This window comes from Lissotriton vulgaris, chromosome 2_1 (genome assembly GCF_964263255.1).
Source record: "Lissotriton vulgaris chromosome 2_1, aLisVul1.2, whole genome shotgun sequence".
Classification (NCBI taxonomy): Eukaryota; Metazoa; Chordata; class Amphibia; order Caudata; family Salamandridae; genus Lissotriton; species Lissotriton vulgaris.
In genome coordinates this window covers 267365486-267387741 of record NC_141687.1, presented here as the reverse complement: position 1 = coordinate 267387741, position 22256 = coordinate 267365486, and the positions used below count along the sequence as shown (strand labels likewise).

General features: G+C 45.7%; 1 protein-coding gene across 1 annotated transcript in view; it reads right to left on the bottom strand.

The window, feature by feature from the left end:
* CA4 (carbonic anhydrase 4) overlaps nucleotides 1-22256 on the bottom strand; it is a 75611-nt gene that overhangs the window by 30022 nt on the left and 23333 nt on the right. Inside the window, exons 2-3 of the mRNA XM_086954914.1 lie at nucleotides 8332-8379; nucleotides 6998-7162 (exon numbers count right to left, since the gene is read on the bottom strand). Coding sequence (XP_086811040.1) covers nucleotides 6998-7162; nucleotides 8332-8379 — 213 coding nt within the window. The remainder of the gene's footprint in view (nucleotides 1-6997; nucleotides 7163-8331; nucleotides 8380-22256) is intronic.

Sequence of the window (22256 nt, the reverse complement as noted above, 5' to 3'; positions counted from 1 at the left end):
ATTCCGAATGCTCCAGAACAAGGGAAACGCCACTCCAAGAGGAAGAGAAATCATTTCTTTATTATGCCAAATCACGACAGGAGCCCTCGCATTTGTATGTCCCTTGACGCGTTTCGCTGCACCTGCAGCTTATTCATAAGGGGAGGGGCGTGTGCAAGGAGACGGTTTTTTTTCCAGTTCATTACCCTCAATGACTGCTGGGATTTGAAGTCCATAACTCTGCCCTTTTGGTAGGGTCCGTCTTGACCTTGCCTCATTTCTATGCCCCAATGTTAGCCACAAAGTTCTTAGCCCTCCAGTGGGCTCGGGGCTGAAGTCGTGATTTCTATCCTGCCATCCTCGCGCCGACCGGCCATGAGATGTCACAGCCTCGCAGACCCGGATTCAAATTCCGGACGGTGCGTCTCCCGCGGCTCGGAGCCTGCCGCTCAAAATTCATTCCGAATGCTCCAGAGCAAGGGAAACGCCACTCCAAGAGGAAGAGAAATAATTTCTTTATTATGCCAAATCACGACAGGAGCCCTCGCATTTGTATGTCCCTTGACGCGTTTCGCTGCACCTGCAGCTTATTCATAAGGGGAGGGGCGTGTGCAAGGAGACGGTTTTTTTTCCAGTTCATTACCCTCAATGACTGCTGGGATTTGAAGTCCATAACTCTGCCCTTTTGGTAGGGTCCGTCTTGACCTTGCCTCATTTCTATGCCCCAATGTTAGCCACAAAGTTCTTAGCCCTCCAGTGGGCTCGGGGCTGAAGTCGTGATTTCTATCCTGCCATCCTCGCGCCGACCGGCCATGAGATGTCACAGCCTCGCAGACCCGGATTCAAATTCCGGACGGTGCGTCTCCCGCGGCACGGAGCCTGCCGCTCAAAATTCATTCCGAATGCTCCAGAGCAAGGGAAACGCCACTCCAAGAGGAAGAGAAATCATTTCTTTATTATGCCAAATCACGACAGGAGCCCTCGCATTTGTATGTCCCTTGACGCGTTTCGCTGCACCTGCAGCTTATTCATAAGGGGAGGGGCGTGTGCAAGGAGACGGGTTTTTTTCCAGTTCATTACCCTCAATGACTGCTGGGATTTGAAGTCCATAACTCTGTCCTTTTGGTAGGGTCCGTCTTGACCTTGCCTCATTTCTATGCCCCAATGTTAGCCACAAAGTTCTTAGCCCTCCAGTGGGCTCGGGGCTGAAGTCGTGATTTCTATCCTGCCATCCTCGCGCCGACCGGCCATGAGATGTCACAGCCTCGCAGACCCGGATTCAAATTCCGGACGGTGCGTCTCCCGCGGCACGGAGCCTGCCGCTCAAAATTCATTCCGAATGCTCCAGAGCAAGGGAAACGCCACTCCAAGAGGAAGAGAAATAATTTCTTTATTATGCCAAATCACGACAGGAGCCCTCGCATTTGTATGTCCCTTGGCGCGTTTCGCTGCACCTGCAGCTTATTCATAAGGGGAGGGGCGTGTGCAAGGAGACGGTTTTTTTTCCAGTTCATTACCCTCAATGACTGCTGGGATTTGAAGTCCATAACTCTGCCCTTTTGGTAGGGTCCGTGTTGACCTTGCCTCATTTCTATGCCCCAATGTTAGCCACAAAGTTCTTAGCCCTCCAGTGGGCTCGGGGCTGAAGTCGTGATTTCTATCCTGCCATCCTCGCGCCGACCGGCCATGAGATGTCACAGCCTCGCAGACCCGGATTCAAATTCCGGACGGTGCGTCTCCCGCGGCACGGAGCCTGCCGCTCAAAATTCATTCCGAATGCTCCAGAGCAAGGGAAACGCCACTCCAAGAGGAAGAGAAATCATTTCTTTATTATGCCAAATCACGACCGTCTCCTTGCACACTCCCCTCCCCTTATGAATAAGCTGCAGGTGCAGCGAAACGCGTCAAGGGACATACAAATGCGAGGGCTCCTGTCGTGATTTGGCATAATAAAGAAATGATTTCTCTTCCTCTTGGAGTGGCGTTTCCCTTGCTCTGGAGCATTCGGAATGAATATATATATATATATATATATATATATATATATATATATATATATATATATATATATATATTTATAACTTTTCTTATGTTTCTAACATTTTATAATTAAATAAAATAATTATGTATCAATATTACCAAGTTAATATACAAAAAATATATATATTTCTGTTTATTTTTTTATATTACATTTATCATTTATCAGTATTTAACATTTGAAAATAATTCTGTTTTCATTAATTTTTGTTTATTATGTAATCATTTTTATATTATTTTTAAGACATTTTAAAAAAACAATATTTTAAACAGCGATATTTTGGTTTCGATATTTTTGTACTTACCATTCTAGAGATAGGCTGTCGATATTCTGTCCATCGATATTTTAGACTCGATATTCTTGTAGCTCGATATTCTTAACGTCGTTATTCTGTCAGTGATCCGAAAGCGTCATGCACATGTAGGGAGGGATTGCAAACCACTCCTGCTTCCTCTGCGGCAAGCCAGCCCCCCACGGAGTCGCAAAGGAAAATAAAATGATGATAACTTCTTGTTATTATCATTTTATTTTTTATTTTCCATTGCTCAACGAGCAGTGGGGCGATGCTCCTCCACCTTAGCAGAGGAGCCGCCACTGGAGAGAAGGTAGGTGAGACCACCAACTTACATTCCACCACCACACTCAGTGTCTCTGGAGACAATGGGCAAGTGAGCTCTTCCCTTAGTGATGTCACAACCAGTGTGGTTAACCACTGTTGTGCGCCACCGCAGCGAATAATCAGTGTCTGATCCAGTTTTTGTTGATAAAGGTTTCCTATGGAAGCCATATATTACCAATCCATCCTCCATTTTCCTTGATATGATGTCATGTCAATGTCTAGTTTAAGTAGCTACATCCAGAATATCTACTTACTCAAAAATCCGTGAATCGCTTAGGCTTCACAAGGTGTATGGAAGCGCTATACTTCTATAATAATACTGGCATGATAAATCTTTAGTCTGAGTTGGCGTCAATCTTTCCTTTTTCTGACAAAAGGGCCAGATTTACGAGACCTCTTGAAATGACCTCTTCCTCTCGATGTGTAAACAAATGAGACAATCTTTTTTTAAGTTTTTAACCAGTTTTTTTGTACATTTCTGCTTTCAAGCAACTGTTTGAATCTTCCATTGTCTTTGAGTGTATTTATAACTCTTGAGTGTCGAGCAGAGGTCAACACAAAACAAACGTTTTTATCAGAGCTTTCAATTTCTTGTAAGCACATCCTCTGTGGGTCCGCATCGAGGGAGACTTCATTCTGGCCTTATTTATTTTGCTATGCTGGATTTGGGCGAAAAGCAGCATGTCTGCCGTTTCCCTGCTGGTGTCTGTTCTCTGAAGCATATCTTAAGCTAAGTATATTTTTCCTGCTGCACAGCTGGAGTCAAAACCCAGTCAGAACGTTCACACGCACGCTCGGGTGGTGAAACCACTGCTAAAAGAAGAGATGGTTCATTCAATGCGTATAAGCAGTTTACACGGATAGTAATATATATTTTATCCAAGAAAAGCTAATCCTTTGTTAAAAACGGTGCAAAATGGTTTGCCTTATTTTATCTGCTCGCTTGATCGGAAACGGAACTAATTGATGCTGTCCCTCCAATTCTTAGGCAGTAGATACCGCAAAAATAGTTCAAAATCATTAGGCACCAGTTTTTACTCTGATGCAAAACTTTCCTGCGAGGCAAATCCTGTTTGACCAATTTCACATCACATATGTAGCAAAAATGGAGCAAAATAATTTTGTTCCCCCTTTTGCACCTCATAAAACGTTTATTTAAACGATTAAATGAGTAATTGAGTTCTTATCTGCGGAACTGTGTGACACGTATTTTAATCTGGTTAAATCACTTTACACCGTCGTGTGACCCTTAGAGAATCACTTCCACTTTTGAAGCTTCGGGTCCCTTACTCAATTTTCCTAAATAAGGAGTTCTAACAGCCAAGATAAGCTACAACATGGTGCAATAAAATAAAATAATATATTGGTACTGCAGGTCAGAGTCGAAAAGTAGTACAGAAATGCGTCAGGATCATTTAAGGAATTAGTCGCACCACAAATCTGATTAATTAGGCCTCAGTGAAAAAGCACCCAAGAAGTGATCGAAAATGTTGTGAAATGTGGTTCCTTGAACCCCATGGCAAATACACTAAAGCCAACAAACACCTCCTAAAAGCCACACTGTGTTTCATCAGCGGAAAAGGCTCTTTAGAGGGGTCTGCTCTACAAACTTAACAGAGTCATCTACTGCAAAGGCCCATAGTAAGATATTCATAGATGACAACTCGCCGCTCTATTGTCGCCTTGGTTTTGGGACCCTCCATACAAAAAGGAACGCATCGGTGGAACCTCCTTGGTACAGGCAGCAAAGCTCTGGAACTCTTGCTCATCAATGACACATGCAAGAACACTTAGGGCGCCATTAGGATGGCGGGCGGACTTCCGTCCGCCCGCCACCCTAGCGGAGCAGGGACCGCCCCCCTGTGGTGCGGCGGTCCCGCTCCAACGATTAAGATGCCACCGCCACTGTGGCAGTGGCATCCTCTATTCCCAGCATTGTGGCGGGGGGTGCTCACAGCACCGCCTGCCACAATGCTGGGAAAACACTGCGTGCATTGTCATGCATAAGATGACCATGTCCATAAAAATGTTGGGGGGTACCATAGGTAACCCCATGTGCACCCCGCACCCCCCAGAGTCCCTGGGGGCCTGCAACGGGCCCCCGTAAAGAAACTCCGCATGCCTTTCTGTGGCGGCATAAAAGCATGTTTGCGCCCCCCATCCTAATATGGCTGGCGGTGTCTAGCAAACACTGCCACCATATTAAACCCTTTTCCGCCCGGTCGGCTTGTCGACCGGGCGGAAAAGCGGCGGACGGTCTTCCCGTCCTCCGCGATACCCTCACCATACTAATGTGGCGGGGGTAAATGGGTGGCGGGCAGGACGGATGTAGGGCGGATTGCCACCGCCATGCGGGCGGTGGCGATCCGCCCTACATCCTAATGACCGCCTTAGAATTCATGAATTTTTAAAGGAGAAAGGAGTTAGGTCCTTAAAAAATGGGGAAGGCTGGACCTTGTAAATACTTTTGACACAAAAAATTGCCGCCCCACTTGTTCCATTAGCCCTTGGTTATAGGCAACACATCAACTTTGGTCAGATATGTTAGGTATTTTATTTACCTTTGTTTTCAAATCTTTTTATGAAAAAATCATAACTTCTCATGACAGAGAAGGAACACTGCACGTATAACACATAAGTACATCAACTATAATACAACATTTATCAAATGAAAAAAATCACAAAGTGAAACATACAAAACAACTGTACCAATTTCAGACTGTTCAAAAAAGGCAAGTCAAATTTACAAGCCTCAATAATCATCATGATATGAGTCTAAAGCTCTCAATGATCATGAAAAGGCATGAAAGGAGATGAAATTCATGATCATTGAGAGCTTTAGACTCATATCATTTGTGCAATGTGACATCTCCTTGTTAATGTGATTCTGTCTAATACTGTTCTTAAGATTTCATTCATTGATGGTTATTGAGGCTTGTAAATTTGACTTGCCTTTTTTGAACAGTCTGAAATTGGTACAGTTGTTTTGTATGTTTCACTTTGTGATTTTTTTCATTTGATAAATGTTGTATTATAGTTGATGTACTTATGTGTTATACGTGCAGTGTTCCTTCTCTGTCATGAGAAGTTATGATGTTTTCATAAAAAGATTTGAAAACAAAGGTAAATAAAATACCTAACATATCTGACCAAAGTTGATGTGTTGCCTATAACCAAGGGCTAATGGAACAAGTGGGGCGGCAATTTTTTGTGTCATTAGAATTCATGAAGGCAGTGAAGACTTGGCTTGACGTGAAGATGAAGGGCCACACAACCGCCAGAACTGCTTACCATCCCAAGGGAAGGCACAGGAGACACATACACAAGGATCATTCCACGTGAAACTAGAACCAGACCCCAGGATGCTAGGCACAGACAGGTGTGCACCTATCTCTCACTCGCCTCGTTGCCAGCCCACAACTAATGCAAGTTATAATAGTGAGTCCCTTCATCAGGCGTGTGTAATGATAAAAGAGCAATATACTGTTTCGGTAATGGATCACTGTTAGGTGGCCCTATGTGCCTACGTTAGCGCCTAACCAGGGGGATGCTCTTTATTTGCCACTACAGAAAAACAAGGGGCATCAAACTAATAAAATTTAAAAAAGATCTGCAGAGACGTACACTGCATGATTAATAAAGGGAGTTGGAGACATGCTCTAAATTATATGCATGACGTCATTTTAATGAACTATGGGTTATGTATGAAGCTATTTAGACATATGATATATAACAATTCACACTTACATATAACTTGTTTTTGTATGGCAATAAGTCGATCAGCTGCATGCTCCTGCTTTGTTATGTACACATACATGTTGCAGAGATGTTTCTTTTATTATGTTTTTTCAGTCAGTCCCCATGTCCTCTGAAGCAGTTTGATTAGTGTGGATTCGCTTGAGAACACATTTTGTAACTATTTTACACATTTTATCATTCTCCCTCTTCAGTGTACAAGAAAGAAATGTTCTGGATGTCAAGTAGGTAGAGGTGACTTCTAGTGTTCAGCCTCTCTGGAGGTATCCCCTGATCAGGGAAGAGAGGCATGAGGAGGTAAAGTGATTTGCTCAGCATCACACAAAGTTGTCCAGTGAGGAAGCTGGGGTGATAGCTCAGATCATCCAGAACCACCGTCAGCAGGTAGGTCATGAGAACCCACCCACTCCGTGGACGCAGAAGCGTGGATGGTTGTTCATTTCCATGAATAATGTAGGGACCATCAAATGCCGGTAAGGTTTGGTTTGTAGACCACAGTCCGTTAGTCAGTTATGAGGTAAGGAAATTAACTCTATATTCAGTATCATCCTCTCACATGATTCAACATCGCTATAAAAATGGAAATACAGACAGGATGAACATACCTGAATGGCCATTATTTTTTATCGACAATAAATGCAGGTGATTGTACCCCTTAAAGGTAAAGGGGGTCAACGTAGCCATGAACTTTGTGTCTTTGGTGATGATGTCGATAGGAGATTGGCTCTTATTTCCACATTCGGCGAATAAGTCTTTCCATTCGTTGGGTTCTAGGTAAAGACAAAAACAACAGGTTTGCAAATAGTTCTCTGTTCGTTCGGTCTGTGCCCTTGAGTGACCGCCTCACTCCACGTCATCACGGACAGTGTTTCCAGTCCTGAACTTTTCACCACAAATCGCTGCTGCTATCAGCTGCGTTGGTCTGATTTTTCACTGCAAGCACATTAAGACTACAGCATCTGGAATACATGCCACATAACAGCTCACGACTGGTACATAAGAGCTCAGGCCTGTAATGACATGGCAGGAGGTGGTCGCCCTACCGTGCCACGTCCTACATTCACAGAGCCTACCAACACTACTGGTGAACTATTCACGCAGCAGCAAGACACATTTTGCGTGGCAGCAGATTCTGTATGCATTTTGGGCGTAATCGGAGAACAATTTTACTCAGCTTTAGCTTAACATGCTACTATTTATTCCTCTCTTCACTTTTGTTTTTAAGACCGTTCTACCAATTATGTTCATAGTTTCAATAAAACATTGAGCCAGGTTCACAAAAGGTGCTGCCGAGGCGAATGTATTATATATCCCGTACATCTGCGACTGTGAATTGGGCAATTGTGAAAGAACAGTGCCTGGGGTTGTAAAGGGCTGGCTAAGGGTAGCGGCTTCTGCCCCGCCTTATTAGAAGCTAATGCCTCTGATAGGCTGGAGGACCCGGTGACGTGCAATTAAAGCAGCTGCATCCGCCTGACTGGAAACTTTCCATCTTCTCAATAGGTGAGTCTATCTGCTGCGCATTCATGTCACCAACCCCAAATCTGCCAAGAGCAGCCAAAAGGTTGTCAACACCTAGACCCGCATAGACCAAGCCCTTGACGTGATGCACTTCACCCAGGATCTGGAACCACATCCCCAGAGCGTCAGAAATGTTCATCCTTCCTGGAGTTTAGTCAGAACCTCAAGACCCTCCTTCTCAGAGAACATGACCACCATACACAATGGAACTCTACCTCCGCCGGCGCAGCTGTCTCTTGCGCACAATCATGAATAGTACCTGTGGTCTGCACTATAAACATAAACATACATACATGCCCACCACAAAAAAGACACAATAGAAACATCAAGCTGGGTCTGCTTTGATTGCTAGCAGGAAGTCTATAGATGTGCTTGCCGCCGACAGAATTCAGGACAGGATTATATTGTCGACAGTTACCTTTGCAAACGTTGTTCGAGTTTTTTTGGGATCCATAACACCAGTGAGCTGAAATTGGAGAAAAAAGTAATATCTTGTGAGTATGGTACAGACTTCGGAGAAAGACATTTGCTAAACATGTTATGCCAAAAATAGCCATTGCATGGCATATCCACACATTGAGATGTATTTACATGGATTAAATTAGACATGCTCTGGCTGTGCTATTCTGCCGTAATAATCTGATCTTCCAATCATTCAATTGATAATGGCTTTATTGCATAGCTGCCAAGTTCACCAAGGCCGTGCATGGCTAGTTGTGGCAGCCTGTGTTTTTTTCTTTGCATTCTGGGACATGGAGTCCGGGTTGTGTCGTGGAAAAAAAAGAGTACAAGTTCCAGAATGCCATGGAATAAAAAAAAAACTGGCCTCAAGCAGCGAGTAATGCATGGACATGGGGAACTTGGCGACGCTGTTATTGTTAAGTTAAATTTTTGTTTTTGCTAACTCGCATGGTATAGTTGTACCATTTGCATGCCCCTGAAGGGCTTTTGCAAGCTGGGTACCGTGTCCACACTGTTCAAGGAAGGCACGAATAAGGACCTTTACATGATATTTTACAGTAAAAGCTGCCTGATATTATGAAAATAGCACATTACAGTGGTCAGCAGTTATGCAATTACTAAACTCTTCATCAAGATGCCAGATTGCTCACTATGAATAGAATACATTGGAGCCTAGTCAGAAACGTAAATGTGGTCATAAATGTACGTTTATATAACAAAATACTTTCTTTGACACCTAATGAAAGAATTTCTGGCAGGCAAAAATGCATTTACTACTGTGGATTTCTGTGCTCTTAGGTGGATATGCTCAAGAACGTGTGATAACCATTGCAAAATTACCTTAACGCAACTTTCAACATCGCAGTCTATCGCAGGAAAATAACGCAGTGTCAACTAAGTATTCACAACACGGAGGCACCATGCGATAGGCCCCCCACAACACATCAAATGTCCCCGATAAAGTCAATGTGAAGTCCCAAAAATGCGAAACACGAACACCCAAATAGTTGCGATGATGCAATCGCAATACAAAAAGCAGCGAAATGCAGTGGCAGGCCTGCAAATCCCACGCGTCTGGCGGGAAAATGCACTATAAAAGCAACAAAAAAAACATACCAAAAACAATTTAAAGTGCGTAGCAACATGGATGCAACCTGACCGAGTGTTGAGGTGAACGCGAACCCCACAAGCCCCACAGACCACCAAGAAGGAACACCGGGGTCGGGGTAGGCAAAGGAGAAGAGGGAGAGGGAGAGGAAGACGGGGTGCAGTCCGCAGGCAAACCAGATCAGCGTCACGGAGGTGACAGAACACTACAATCAACTGACCCATAATTGGACTACCATGAATGCAGTCAGAGTGTCGAGGAGGTCAATGGAGGAGGCCAAGAGGCACTGGCATGATGTGAAAAGCCAAACCAAGGACAAAATCCCTGCCAACAGGAAGGCAGCAACTGCAACAGGAGGTGGGAGTCCTGCGCCACAGGAGGAGCTGGAGGAAATGGAGACCACAGTCATTAGTGTGGAGACGGTGCACGGAGGTGGGAGTACGGACACAGCTCGATAGGACCTGACACAACATCAACTGGGTGAGTAACGACCAGGGACTGGGGGACGGGGGAGATCAGCACAATGGCACACATGCAAAACGATGTGTAGCACACTGCACACCCACAATGTCCCTGGATCATTTCCCTGACCCCCGTGGCAGACTGCAGCACACACACATAGCAATCACAGCACATCCCACGACAATATGGTACAAAGTGCAACACCAACACTGCAGAAAAGGGGAGATAACTGGGGCCGCTCATGCACAGAAACAGGCCAATCACATCGAACAGAGCAGGAAACTGTGAGATGAATATATATATGTACAACCTCACATCCGTCACGTAGTACAAATGTCCACTGTCCCCCATCAATATTGCCAGCACCACCCAAACAGTCACAATGTACATTGTCATACAATCTGCATGTCAACATAAACAATGCGCCAACATAAATGTCACACAATGTCAACATGCATCTCCCCTTCACCTTGCAGAGGGACAAACAACACCTCCAGCAGAGCTGACCAGACAACCCATCAGTGATGCTGGAGACGACCACCACATCTTCAACACCGATGCCCAACAGCTCATGGACATCTTAGGCAACCCATCCCCAGGAGCGGGACAGCCAAGCTACATAGAGGAGACCCCAGCCCCTGCACAGACCACACAGCAGGAAGCACCCGACACCACGGCTGGCTCCCAACACTTCACCAAGGCACAAATCGCATTCCAATGCCAGGTGTCAGAATGCCAAAAAAAGGTGTCCGAACAGGTGCGGGTGGGGTCAGAGCTCATGGAAGCCAGATTACATCACATACGGGGTGTCTAAGTTCCATCAAGGACCACCTCCACCCCACAAAGGAGACCCACACTGCGACAGAGACACATGCATTTGCACATTTCCTGTACTGAACCACGCAAAGAGCCCCAGAATTACCATTCACACACCCACGCTGCTCCTCCGTACGATGGCCCAGTACACCCCTCTTATGTATTGAATGGCTGACGACAAAGCTACATGTCCAAGCTCTAACCCGCTGCCTGCGATGACATGGTTGTGTCGCTGGCTGCCCCCTTAACGGATTCCCGGTGGAGTGATTGACTCTTGTCAAAAGTGAAGAAATTGTGGTACCAGCGTTTAATATCCCTGAGAGCAGTGCTCCCCACGAGGCTCATTGGTTGTGCTGGAGTGGTTGACATATGAACGTCCTGGTGCGAGGTCGGGCACCCAGGTTCAAATGGCTTAAGTTCTTTATTCACCCTGTCCTGAGGAGGCCAAGATTGGTCGGAAGGCCGAAACGCGACCGCGTCAACACACTATATAAAGAGGAGTCTGATGATACCAATGGAATTAACTTTGAAATTTATTTGCTGACACAATCTTGAAATTTAGGTTCATGCTTTAAAAGAACCGATTGTGCTTGACTACCTCCTAGTGTACTTCCTGTAACGATTAGGAGGGCACTATCTTTTGCTTTAACTTTTTGGGTGAAAAGGAATTTCAGATTACGCATCATTTGTATGAATTTTGTTCACTTTTTTTGTCTGTTTTGTATATATTTGTGTATATATATGTGTAGATTATAAGCCTGAATATAATGTGAATTTATAGGATGATGTATTCCCCTTGATTACTATAATTAAAATATGTAATCAAGTCTTCAATGGTATGTTATTGTTGTTTGTCTCAATATAATATGGAATTATTGGACAATGTCCCTTGCATAGGAGAATTGACAGTCCCCTATTTGAAAAGATTATAGAGATCTTTCCCTCCTTTTCCACTTTTGTATTTTCCTGCGTCTGCTGTACACAGCACAATGTAATGTTGTAGGGCCTGGGGCCCTTGTGCACATATCAAGACCACAAAGACACAAGCAGATAGTTTGTGGAACTGGCTATGGGCATGTGCACCCGGACCATTTTTGGGCAGGGTCACATGTACAGTGACGCCTGTGCTGGATGTGTGTGGGGTGAGTGTAAGCCAGCCCTCAGGAGTTGTTGGTGCTGGCAACAAATACAACAGTGAATGAAGACGGAAACAGAAAACACCAGCATTACAGAGACAACAGCGGAGCATTATGGTGGTAGCCGGAGCAAGTACAGAGGTCACCCAATGAGCAAACAGAAGTGTCCGTGAGTTGAAGTGCACTGAGGTTGGGGCACTAGAGCTGAGCGCACTCATGTGAAGAAAATGTCTAGAATTGAGTCCCTTCGGGATATTCCTGATGCAGCTGCAGTGGGGTGTGTTACACCTGTATCATCTTCCTCATCATCGTCCCAGGTCCACCACACTGCCTGAGTTGACATTGCTGCGTGAGCTCTCCACAGCACATAATGAAAAACAGAAATGGATAATGATTTGTGGTGCACTGAGTTAGTGGCACCTGGAGTGCGGAGTAGGGGATCAGGCAGATGATGGCATCCTCGACAGGGGTGAGCAACTCCGTTGGTCAGACAGTACGACAGTTTCGACACTGGCAGTTGGCAGTTGGAGGTGGTCCTGGTGGAGATGGCGTGAGGCTCCTGCGGTGATGTGACATCCGGGCCTGTCAGGATTAGATTTGATGTGTAAGCCCTGGTGGACCTCAGTTGAGGCCGGAGGCAGCGGACAGCGCTGGGCCACAAACAGATAGCGTTGATGACCCAAGGCCATCATCTCAGATGACATCCAATATCTCAGAAGAGAGGGTCCGTGACTTGAGATGCACAGAGTTAGTGGCCCCGGATGCACAGCGGCAGCACAGGCACCCCGCCACGGGATGATGCCTTGCGGTGCACTGACTGAGCGGGTCCTCATCGATGTCCAAGGGAAATGAGGCAGAGGGCTGCTGGGGACAGTGAAGGGTGTCCTCCAGGGCATGATGCCGAGGGCAAAAGCCGTCTGGAAGCAGCAAATGGAGGAGTGGAATGCCACAGCCTTGTTTTCACCACCATTTTGATATCGGCTACATGAGGATGAAGACTAACCCCCAGTCCATAGACTAAGACACCACCGAAGTTCTACCAGAGAGTGTCCATGAATGTCGGGGAACAGACTTAGTGGCCCCAGGGCTAGGAGGGGATGCAGTCTGCGATTATGCCCGTACAATGACATGAATTCAGCCATTGCTAAGTCAAGACTCAGTCCCAAAAGTGTGACCTACTCTACTGCAGTGTAGGCCCTAGGCAGCGGTCACCAGGGGCCCACTGCCATGTGTCGTTGGCTCGCGATGCACAGGGTTAGTGACACCAGGATTGTTGTCGGTAGTGTTCGATCACCTCCGTAACGATGATCCTTTTTCCCTCCTGACTGAAACGCATCATCCTCTTCCACCTCTCTTTGCGTGCAATGATATGAACTCTGCCATTGAAAAATCAAGACTCAGTTCAACATGTGTGTCCTACCCGAGCACTGTGTGGCCATAGGGCAGTAGTCCGCGTGGGCCCACAGACATGTGTTGTTGGAATGCTAGACACAGACTTGATGGCACCACATCCAAGGAAGTAGAGTGACTTCAACTCAGCCATAAACATCATCCTCTACCATAGTGTAATGAAGACTCAGTTCCAAATGTGCGACCTACTAATCCGCTATGTATGACGGTAGAGTATGTCAACGAGAAAGCAGCACTGCGGGCCACGCTCACGGAGGTCGTGATGGTCATAGCAGGTTGCCAGGGTCGCTGGCCTCGGGCTTGGAGCTTGCATCGGCACGTGGTGGTCCCTCTTTGACACATGCCGGTGTTGGCAGGTGAGCATTGAGGCCAGGGTGCGTAGGGGCGGGCAAGACGGGTTTGGGGACCAGCGGACTGGGGTGCAGCAGGCGCACAGGATCGCAGGCAACACCGCTCACGGCGACAGTGTCGGCCTCGTGGAGGAATGAGAGGCGCTATCCTGGCAGACACATTGGGCATTCCAGAAGAGGACCATGCCCAGTGATACGTGACTTTTATTCACACCCCTACACTGGCCTGGCGTCCACCGGGCCAGCCCACTCGACTCACGCTTGTGGAGGGGGACATAACAAGCTACATTTCCGCGATCTTCCCCACTGGCTGGAGTGACATGGTTGCGTCCACTGTCCACTACACTCCAAAAACCAGCAGTCTGTGTCAACATGGATATGTCTGTGGTCTGCATACTGTAGCCTGGCTATCACATCCACGCCACACTTGGCATTTGGGTACATTCTCATTCATGGGTCACTTGCCTCCTTCGCACATACCTGGTCCCCACCTCTCCCCACAATCTGCTATTGTGTGGCTGAAGTTCCATGCTGTTGATGGATTATGTGCATGGCTGGCCCAGGTTCCCACAGTGTCTTGTGCCGTCGTGTCTGGTGGGTGGGCATGTTGTTTGGCATGTTGTATGTGAGTTTGTAACATGTGCATTCCCAGTGATGTGCTTTGCATGATTGTGGAGTTGAGGTGTGTGGTGGGTTCATTTGGTACTTGCCAATGAGCTGTGCTGTTCCGTAGGTGCCATTCTGGTAGCGCTGGTTGATGATGGACTGTGGGTAGATGTAAGAATCATGCACACTGTCTGGGTGGTTGGCGTCGACGTGGAGATTCCCAGGTGGTCCACTGTTGCATGCACATTGATGGAAAACATGTGCTTTCTGTTGCGGTTATAGTGTGCAGTGTTGCCAGGGGGCACAAGTAGGACATGTGTGCATTCAATTGCCCCTCACACGTGCGGGAAGCCAGCTATGGCGTATATGCCTTGCTGGTCTCCAGCTGTACCTGCGCAGTGTGGCGTTAGAATAGATAGCGGGGTTCCAAGCTGATGTTGTCACCCACGAACGTTATGTGGAACTTGTATTGGGTTGGCTCTGAAACTCCTCTGACTCTGGCAGTTGTTGGTTGGAGGGTACTAATGGCCCACACGTGCAGCACGGCCAGCAGCTTTGTCTAAGGGGGGATGTTGGTTGTCCGCTGTGTTGGTACCGTCAGCCTGTGGGCAATGGTGGGCAGGATGCAGAGGATGCTTGTCCCTTTGAGCCTGTAGTGGGCAATGACATTCTCTGGTGTTGGGTCTGTGAGGTTGGTGCATTTTCTGAGGGTCGATGTCTTTGCCTGCGCTGCCTCAGTATTGGTCTGGGCGAATGTATACTTCTTCTATATGCACTTTCCTTTTGATATTTTGTCCACAATATTCTTGTATCCCAATATTCATGGCCTCGATAGTCATTAGTTTATCTAAATGTCAAGTCCTTCTACAAGGTTCATTAGAAGGTATTATGTGTTTGCATCATTTTCCATTTGAGTAGATGTGGTGCAAGAGGCATAGAGAGATAAGTTGATGAGAAGGTTTCTGGGAGGTGAGGCTGAGGTTTTCCGACAAACATAACTGAGTACAGAACTACAATAAAATTGCTGCATTGAGGTGTAGGCAGGTGAAATGTATAGTGGTGTTTGGGGTGTCAGCGGAAGGTTGAATAATATTGTGTACGGTAAACAACATTCTTTATATCATTGTTGATTAGAAACATACGTCATAACATAAGTAAATACAGGAATCGATCAGATTGTAGCATTTCTGATAGTAAGGACAATAAGTACCGCGTTACCAGGCCTCACTGAAGCAATGGCCGCAACCAGGTTGCATAATGCACACAAGTGATAGTAAGTAACACTATTGATTGGCTCCAAGGTCAGGGTGCCAATAGCTCATGAATGTGTACCATCTTTCACGAGGCTTGTACTCAGCCGAGAGTTCGTTCTGATAGTCGAAGGCCACATTATGGGTAATATAGATTTACATTGCCCAATATTTTATATTGCACGACACACTGATGTGCCACTGCTGGGACATTCTTTCAGCTCCCATGATCGAGTACTGTTCCGACCTGCAAGGCCATGGACAAGACATCCAGGGAGCCTCTTATGTGAATTTTGCTGTGTGCATGTATATCCTAGTACTGAGATATTCTTAGGGTCGCATAGTATGTCTCTGCCATGACCTGCACCGTGTGCTGAGTGGGTATGGAGACAGCCACGGCCCATTCAAAATGCACCTTTAAGCAACAATATTATACCACTGAGAAAGCCATTGAACTCTAATGGTGCACCTCTATCCTGACTGGCAGAATACACGGGGACCCCAGTACTGACACATCTACAGTTTCTTCCCAAAGCAGCTGACTTCTGCCTTGGAGTACATTATGGGATCTCCGTGCTGAGATACTCAGCATTAAAGTTATCAAGATTTTGAGCCATGCCAAGCAGCACAGAGTCTTAATAAAGCATTTACTTTCCAGCGCATAACTTGTTTTGTGCTGGAAAGTTGTCCTGATACTAATGCACCTAGTGCTCTGCTGTCCTTTGCGTCAATGGGACATTCCATGGGTGGTATTTGGGCCTTCTTGACGCTAAGCCCGATCTACAAAGACTTTATGACATGTCTTTGCATCAACACATAATGCCTTCTTGAGGCAGGTGTTAAGTAGGAGAAATGTTAGATTTCTCTTGATATTTCACTCATTGGATGTGCGCTTCACAGCACAAAACCTATGCTAGACAGCATAACGCAAGGTGTGCGCGGCACTATGCAGCCTGTTTGTGCACCGGCGCGGGGCAAGAGAGCAGCAGCCGGTCATATTCCATAGATAGGGCTCTACGCTGCGCTGTCCACCTAGTGCAACGCATTGCTTTGTGCTATTTATTAACAAATCTACTCCTCAAAGTACTCTCAAAAATCCATTTGGCTCAGCTTGATTCTGAAGTCAGATGCAGCTCGCCCTCTTCCTGGTGAGGCGGCTCAGAGATGAATATTTCCACTGCAACTTTAAATGGGGCAAGTAAAATGTGTATTCTTCCTGGGTTGATGTAAATGATTACCATTGACAACAGCATTTGTTATTAACTGCCTTAAACGGATTCACTTTTGAAGTGATGCACAATTGTTGTTTCCCTTGCAGAGCTCTAGCACTATTATAAACCACTGGATAGAAAGGGACGCGAGAGGTAATCCTAAGCTATCCAAACACCGTGGTCTCTGTGGGCTGTATGCGAGGAGCTTAAGGAAACTTGGCAAGTGATGGGTGAGTTGGGCACATGCCACGGAAGCGGTGCCACCTGCAAGTGACAGGCTCCAAGCCCAATGGCATAGATCAGGAGGAGGGATGTATCCAAAGAACCGGTGCCAGGAGGTAAATAGGTGGAAGAAGGAATTTTCAGACCAGGTGTGGGCAGCGGAGAGCTTTACAGAAAACTTCGAAGAGTTGAGCACACAGTGTGGTTAAGTGGAAAAGCAAGGGTTAATGTATAGGTCTCATAGTTCTGGGGTTGACAACTCAGCTTGAGTCTGTCTCTTTCCAGTGCTTATATGAAACAACATTACAAAGAGGGGGGTTGAACCCATGACCTACGCACAGTCCATCACTATTCCACGTCCTGAGCTCTGTCGGGTCACGACTCCATGGTTTGCCCCTCACTCTCCCTTGTCTTTGTCCTGATGAAGACCCCACTCAAGGACTGAACCTAGCCTACATACAGGGGTCACAAGCCCTTTATAGCTTCTAATTGACTGTGTGTCCGTTGAAAGTTTACTTGTTTAGTTAGTCATCATTGGGTGCCCTGATTTCCGGGCATATGTATCTGTACTAATTTGAATTTGCTGGAAATTGTTGTACCTGTCACTTGCCTTCTTAACTGTGCTCATTCCTTCTTTACACTCCCTAAAGCACTCCCCCTCCCTTTCCCCTTTCCACTTTAGGGCTTTTACAAAATCGTTTTGATTATGTTACTACTGAGGTATTGCTAATAAATTACAGTACCTAGATTGAATCTTTCCCCTTTTGAAATCATTTTTTTCTATGAAAGTGTATAAATCATAATTGTTGGTTTTTCAACACAACGCGTTTTCTCTTATATGAAACAACATGCAAACACCTACAACAGTTTCAGCATGGGCTCCTGTGTGTATGGGGAAGATAGCCACATTTCTACATGGATCATTTCTAGGTTGCACCTAGCCATTCCGCAATCGTTGCTAATTTCTGCCTAGAGCTCTGAAGAACCATATGGGCAGAAAAAACGACTAAAAACCTGAACTAGGAATAAACTAAAGAGGAGATGCAGGAAAAAGTAAGAGTTTAGATAGGAAAAAGAGAATGGAAATTTGTAGAAATGTAAAAGAAGCCACGTTTTTAAAGATGGAGAACTGTGACATGTTTGGAGGCCTTCCGACATAAACAGGAATATGGGGAATACTTTACAAGGGCTAACAGAGCAGATAAAAGACAGATGGATGCTAGAATATGTGAGGAGGGAAGAGCAGTGCAAAGTCTTACAATGAGTCTGGCACTTTCAGAAACAAAAGAAGATTAGATTCTGCCTAACGGTGAACAAGGGAGAGCAAAGAAAAGGGCGCCAGGGATTTGACAAGGATGGGCCCAATAGGGCTGACTTTGATTAGGTCACACATGCAAAAACAGATGCAAAGGAGCAGAATAGAGTATACAGAAAGGTATGGTATACAGAAAGCATGGGGCTTCGAGGGAAGAGGATGAGAGCTAAAGAAGTCATTATTGATTAATAAATAGAAAAGGCCTTTAGCTTGCTGTTAGTCACCAGTGAGACATTTTTGTAAAGAGAGAAAACATCAAAATAAGGCTAGAGAAAAAATATCCCTGAAATCGTTTATTGTGTACTAAAAATATTTCTATTTTATTATCTTGGCAAACAGTGTTGCTAAAGTTACATAAGTTGTAGTAGCAGGTTACCAAAGGGACTGACTGCACATGCATGTTGGATATGTATAACTAGTGCCACTGCAAACTTTATAAATAAATTATATGATTCTGCTGCATTTCCCACAGAATTAAAAACTTACCGAACTTGCAACATTATCCATCACCTGCTGCATGATTGGCAAATTGTAACAAAAAAATGTTTGTTGCTCAAATGGATCAAAAGTTATTAAACAAGCTCCATGCAGTGGAAGGCCCAGTGGAAGACTCTATGCAAAGGTTAAATAGTCACGTTCCAGTCGCTGATTGCTGTATTTGGATGTGAGGTGATACGTTTGCCCGTGTTAACGTGTAAAAATGAAAAAATAATGAATACTGACACAAAATGTGCCACATTGTGCTGAATATTGTGTCATTTCTTGATGTTTCATTTAGTAAACCCTGCTCCATATTTCCCATAAAGGTTCCCTTTTTCCCCATCTTCCATCTCCACACTGCTTACCACCATTTGCACTCCTCCCCCCTACAGGGGCCTACTTAATGGCAGCTGCAGCACTGACATGCAGCAGACGCACACACTGGGCATGCTGCTGGCAGGCCAAAAGCATGCCAAAGTCTAGCACGTCTTCACTCATCTGCGCCTTGACTGCGTCCAGCATCCGAACACTGGTCCACTCTCTAGCCACCACTCCGCTGCGCTCTCAACCCTGGCCGGCACTCGCCACACTGCGACCACACTGCACCACACAACATGGGCCTCCTGAATGTTCTCATGCACTCTCCCACACGCTACTCCCACCATTCCTGCACCAACAGCACCCACCACCCCGACATGCTCACATAAACCATCCCCCTGATCACAATCACACAAACCAACCACCATCCATGCCAACACACCACACTCGTTTGCATGCTCCTCAACACCTGCTCACTCACCAAACATGCCATGAGGTATGGGACCTACTGCAAGACACCAATGTCCTGCTCTTATCACCGAAATGTATGCCTTGTTTTTACTGGTTAAATAGTGACCCACAACTCTGGAGAAGTACTACAGTACACAACTTCACTAAAATAGACTGTTATCCTTTATCCACCCTGGTCATCTGAGGGAAAGGGGAGGAGCATCTCTTGAACAAATACTTAAAATACAACATTCCTCTTTTTGTGGTTTGTACCATCAGAATTCATGGGGAAAGGAATCATATTTATTTAACTATATTTACCCTGGGCAATGGTGGTGTGGTGCACACTTGACATACAGTAGAATTGAATACATGCAAATGATGTTACTTCCTTCTCAGCTTTGCATGCTGTCAGAAAACCTCCACGATATTCCTAAAAACTCAGCCTAAAAACTGACCATGACTTCAAACTTCTGATTGTTCACTCACCTTTTTCTTTCAAATGACTCTCTCGTTCCTTTACATCCTCTGCATGTCCCTGTTCTCTGAGCTCAGCCTACTCTAAGTCACATGTGTGTTTGCCTTAATCCCCATTATTGTATCTCTAAACTAAAATTGCCCTTACCTTATTTCGAAGGTCACAACCTCTTCATTAAAAGTCATACCCCTGCAAGGCCTGATTGCGATCTTGCCGGAAAGGTTACTCCATCACAACAGTGATAGATATCCCGTCAGCCGAAATATAAATCCCATTATGTCCGATGGGATTAATATTGTGGTGGATGGGATCTCCGCGGTGACAGAGTAACCCGTCCGCCAGGACCTAGGTCAGGCCCTTCATGTCCTATAACTCACCTGCTAATACCGCCAACTAATGTATGAATTCAAATACCCCCTTCCCCACTAGTGATCACAGCTAACTACTTCTAATATAATCTACCACATAGAACCTGGAGTTACAGGCATGGAATTGTTTCAAGTGGAGTTCAAGATTATTCCTAATAACCCAAAAAAAACACTAACAATGGGAACCTGAGCAACGTGCTACCCAGTGTAAAGCACAACAATCCCTTGTCATGGGAAGTAAGTGTTATATAATATATTTACAATACACTATAGAACCCGCAATAAAACTAAAATGATAACACTCAGCAGTCAGATAGTCGATTATAGTTCAAACAGGCTGCTTAACCCGTTTACCGCGGCAGCAATTCCGCTGCAGTGCGGGGCGTTTCATTATGTGGGTGGCGGCGCGTCGGCCAACAGACGTGCGCAGCACTACCGAGGTAGTGCTTGCGACGGCCGTTGACCGTCAGGCGCACTTAACGGGTTAATAATTCCCTTTTACTGCTTGAAACTACATTCTTATAATCAGATAAAAACAAACATGATATGGGTTATGACCATCACCGAGTTCTGTATTAGTCCACAGCAATAAACCACCCATTACCACATGACGAGGTGTAGAATAAATTTAGAGATCTGCCAAATGTTGCTGGCCAATAGACAATTCTAATTTATTTCAGCACTGCAGGTACAGACTAGTACATCCTAAGGCCACTTCATGAATAAAATATGTGATGATATAAACAATTTCCATCACAGCAGATCTTGCCACTATTTCTCCCTTTAACATATGCCTGCTGAGGACCATAAACTTTTTTTTAAAAACTCAGATTGGACAACCCAGTGCAGTAAACCAGCTAAATGGATTAGGAACATAAGAAATACCAAAAAAAGGTCCTGTGGAGCTAATCAATGCTGCCAAATTACTGAAAAACAAACTGTGAGACTGTCTCTCACACTTCTTGATCACACACTTTGCTAAGCCACATGTGGTGTCTTCACAAGAAACCAGTGGCGGCTGGCATGGTTCGCGGGTGGCAGGGTGGGGGCAAGCGTCGGGGAGTCGGGATGGAGTTTGCACAGGGGTGGAGGAGCACAATATAAAAATAAACATACCACCGAGTCCCGCGTCTCTTCTCCTGCGAAGAGATCGTTGAACTCGAGGAACAGGAAGCACAGCCCGGTCCAACTGACCAATCACAATGCTGCAATGCAGCGTTGTGATTAGTAAGCACCCAGGCTTCCCATACCAATCACAATACTGCAATGCAGCGTTGTGATTGGTCTGAGCATCCTGGTTCGACGCTCAGCAAGGGAATGGAGGCCCGGGTATGTTCTCCACGCAGCCTGCATGGAGAACAGGGAAAGTGCGCATGACTGGTTTGGGCAGCCAGAGAGGGCCGACCAAACAGTTATTGCGCACTTAGGAGTGTGCACACCACTTCTCAACTGCCCTGCTCTTAGAGCAGAGCAGCCCCACCCACCTGCCTGCGCCCAAATCGATTGCTTGATATTGATCAACTGTTACCCATGAGAAAAATCATGAAAATCCTGTATGATACTGCACAGGAATCACGGAGTACTCAATACTGGACGGTCCCTCTGAGGGCAGTCATTATGGTTATATACAGAGATCGTGTACGCTTCACTCACGGTTGGCACTCACTCACTAAAGGTAGTTTTTCTATTGCCCTTGATAACATAATCTAATACTGTGCTGGAACCAGGTCCTAATACTTACCTCACACATCCTTTCACTCTTCTCCCAGATGTCCCTATTATCATAGGTCCTGATGAGGCCCCACATTCTAAAGAGGGTCGAAACGTCGTCGACATTATTGAACTAAGCGAACCATGACACAGCACTTATTACTGTATATAGTTGCTGCATATTGTATGAA